This window comes from Penaeus monodon, chromosome 24 (assembly GCF_015228065.2).
Source record: "Penaeus monodon isolate SGIC_2016 chromosome 24, NSTDA_Pmon_1, whole genome shotgun sequence".
NCBI lineage: Eukaryota > Metazoa > Arthropoda > Malacostraca > Decapoda > Penaeidae > Penaeus > Penaeus monodon.
Genome location: NC_051409.1, coordinates 36629234 through 36630161, shown reverse-complemented (window position 1 = coordinate 36630161; position 928 = coordinate 36629234). Strand labels below are relative to the sequence as shown.

Genomic DNA, 928 nt, shown 5'->3' with positions numbered 1-928 from the left:
GCCCACAACAAGGTCACTAACCCCCTGAAATGAAGTAGGACTGTCAGTATTAGTGTGCTCCTGCATGTCATGCCTAAGGGCAGCAGACAGCCTTCAAAGTTTTGCTTTCAAGCCTCCACTTACCTCCTTCTTCTTGGTCTCCCTTTTCCGATCTTTGCTGCTACGAAGCTTGGCTTTTCCCGCCCCACCTGCTTCCTGGATGGCTTTCATTAGGTTACTTCGGGCATCAGTTGTCACTGCCTCAGGAATGCCCTACACAATGGAAAAGAAAAAGTTAAGAAGAGAATGAGAGAGTAAAATGGAAAGAAGAGCAAAATTGAAACAGTGATGGGGACTAGTAGCTAACAAAACAAGAGATAGTGAATGAGTGAGAGAAAGAGAACAGGAGAAAGTAAATGAATTGGAAACAGAGAGATGTACTGGTCAAAACTTGTCTGATTTTGTGTTGAAGTTTATTCACTGACTGATGTTCAATCTGCCATGAATTTTTCAGTTCACAAATGACATGGAGACATACATATAGTAATAGCAACAGTACAAAAAGTCTTTTATGCTTAATTAGAGTGGAACTGTCAGTGTCAGTCAGTGTGTGAACTCTCATTTCCTTTATGGTAAGAATTTAAAAAGGCTGTTTATTAATATGCAGAACATATAAACAATACTTAATCCTTTTTTAGCCATACAAATACACAGTTTCTTTTTGGCTGATAATTGTTTGTTTGAATTAAATAATATTGAAAACTAGTAGAAGGTGAAATTGACAATATTCATATTATCAATGGTGCAAGCTAAAGTCAAACAAATATATTATTAATATTTCAAAATGAAAGTCTTATGATACTAATTTCCACTAGTGAATTACATACAGCAATGTGATATCAGAAGTAATATGGCCACAAAGGTAACCAACCCATTTATGCTGTAAGAG

At 36.5% G+C, this 928-nt stretch overlaps 1 protein-coding gene across 2 annotated transcripts in view; it reads right to left on the bottom strand.

Moving 5' to 3' along the window:
* Nucleotides 1-928, bottom strand: part of LOC119588768 (WASH complex subunit 1-like) — a gene marked incomplete in the record, with an annotated part of 11054 nt that overhangs the window by 1972 nt on the left and 8154 nt on the right. For both annotated transcript variants that reach the window (XM_037937408.1, XM_037937409.1), the window contains 1 exon segment: nt 124-252. In XM_037937408.1, the coding sequence (XP_037793336.1) occupies nt 124-252 (129 nt within the window).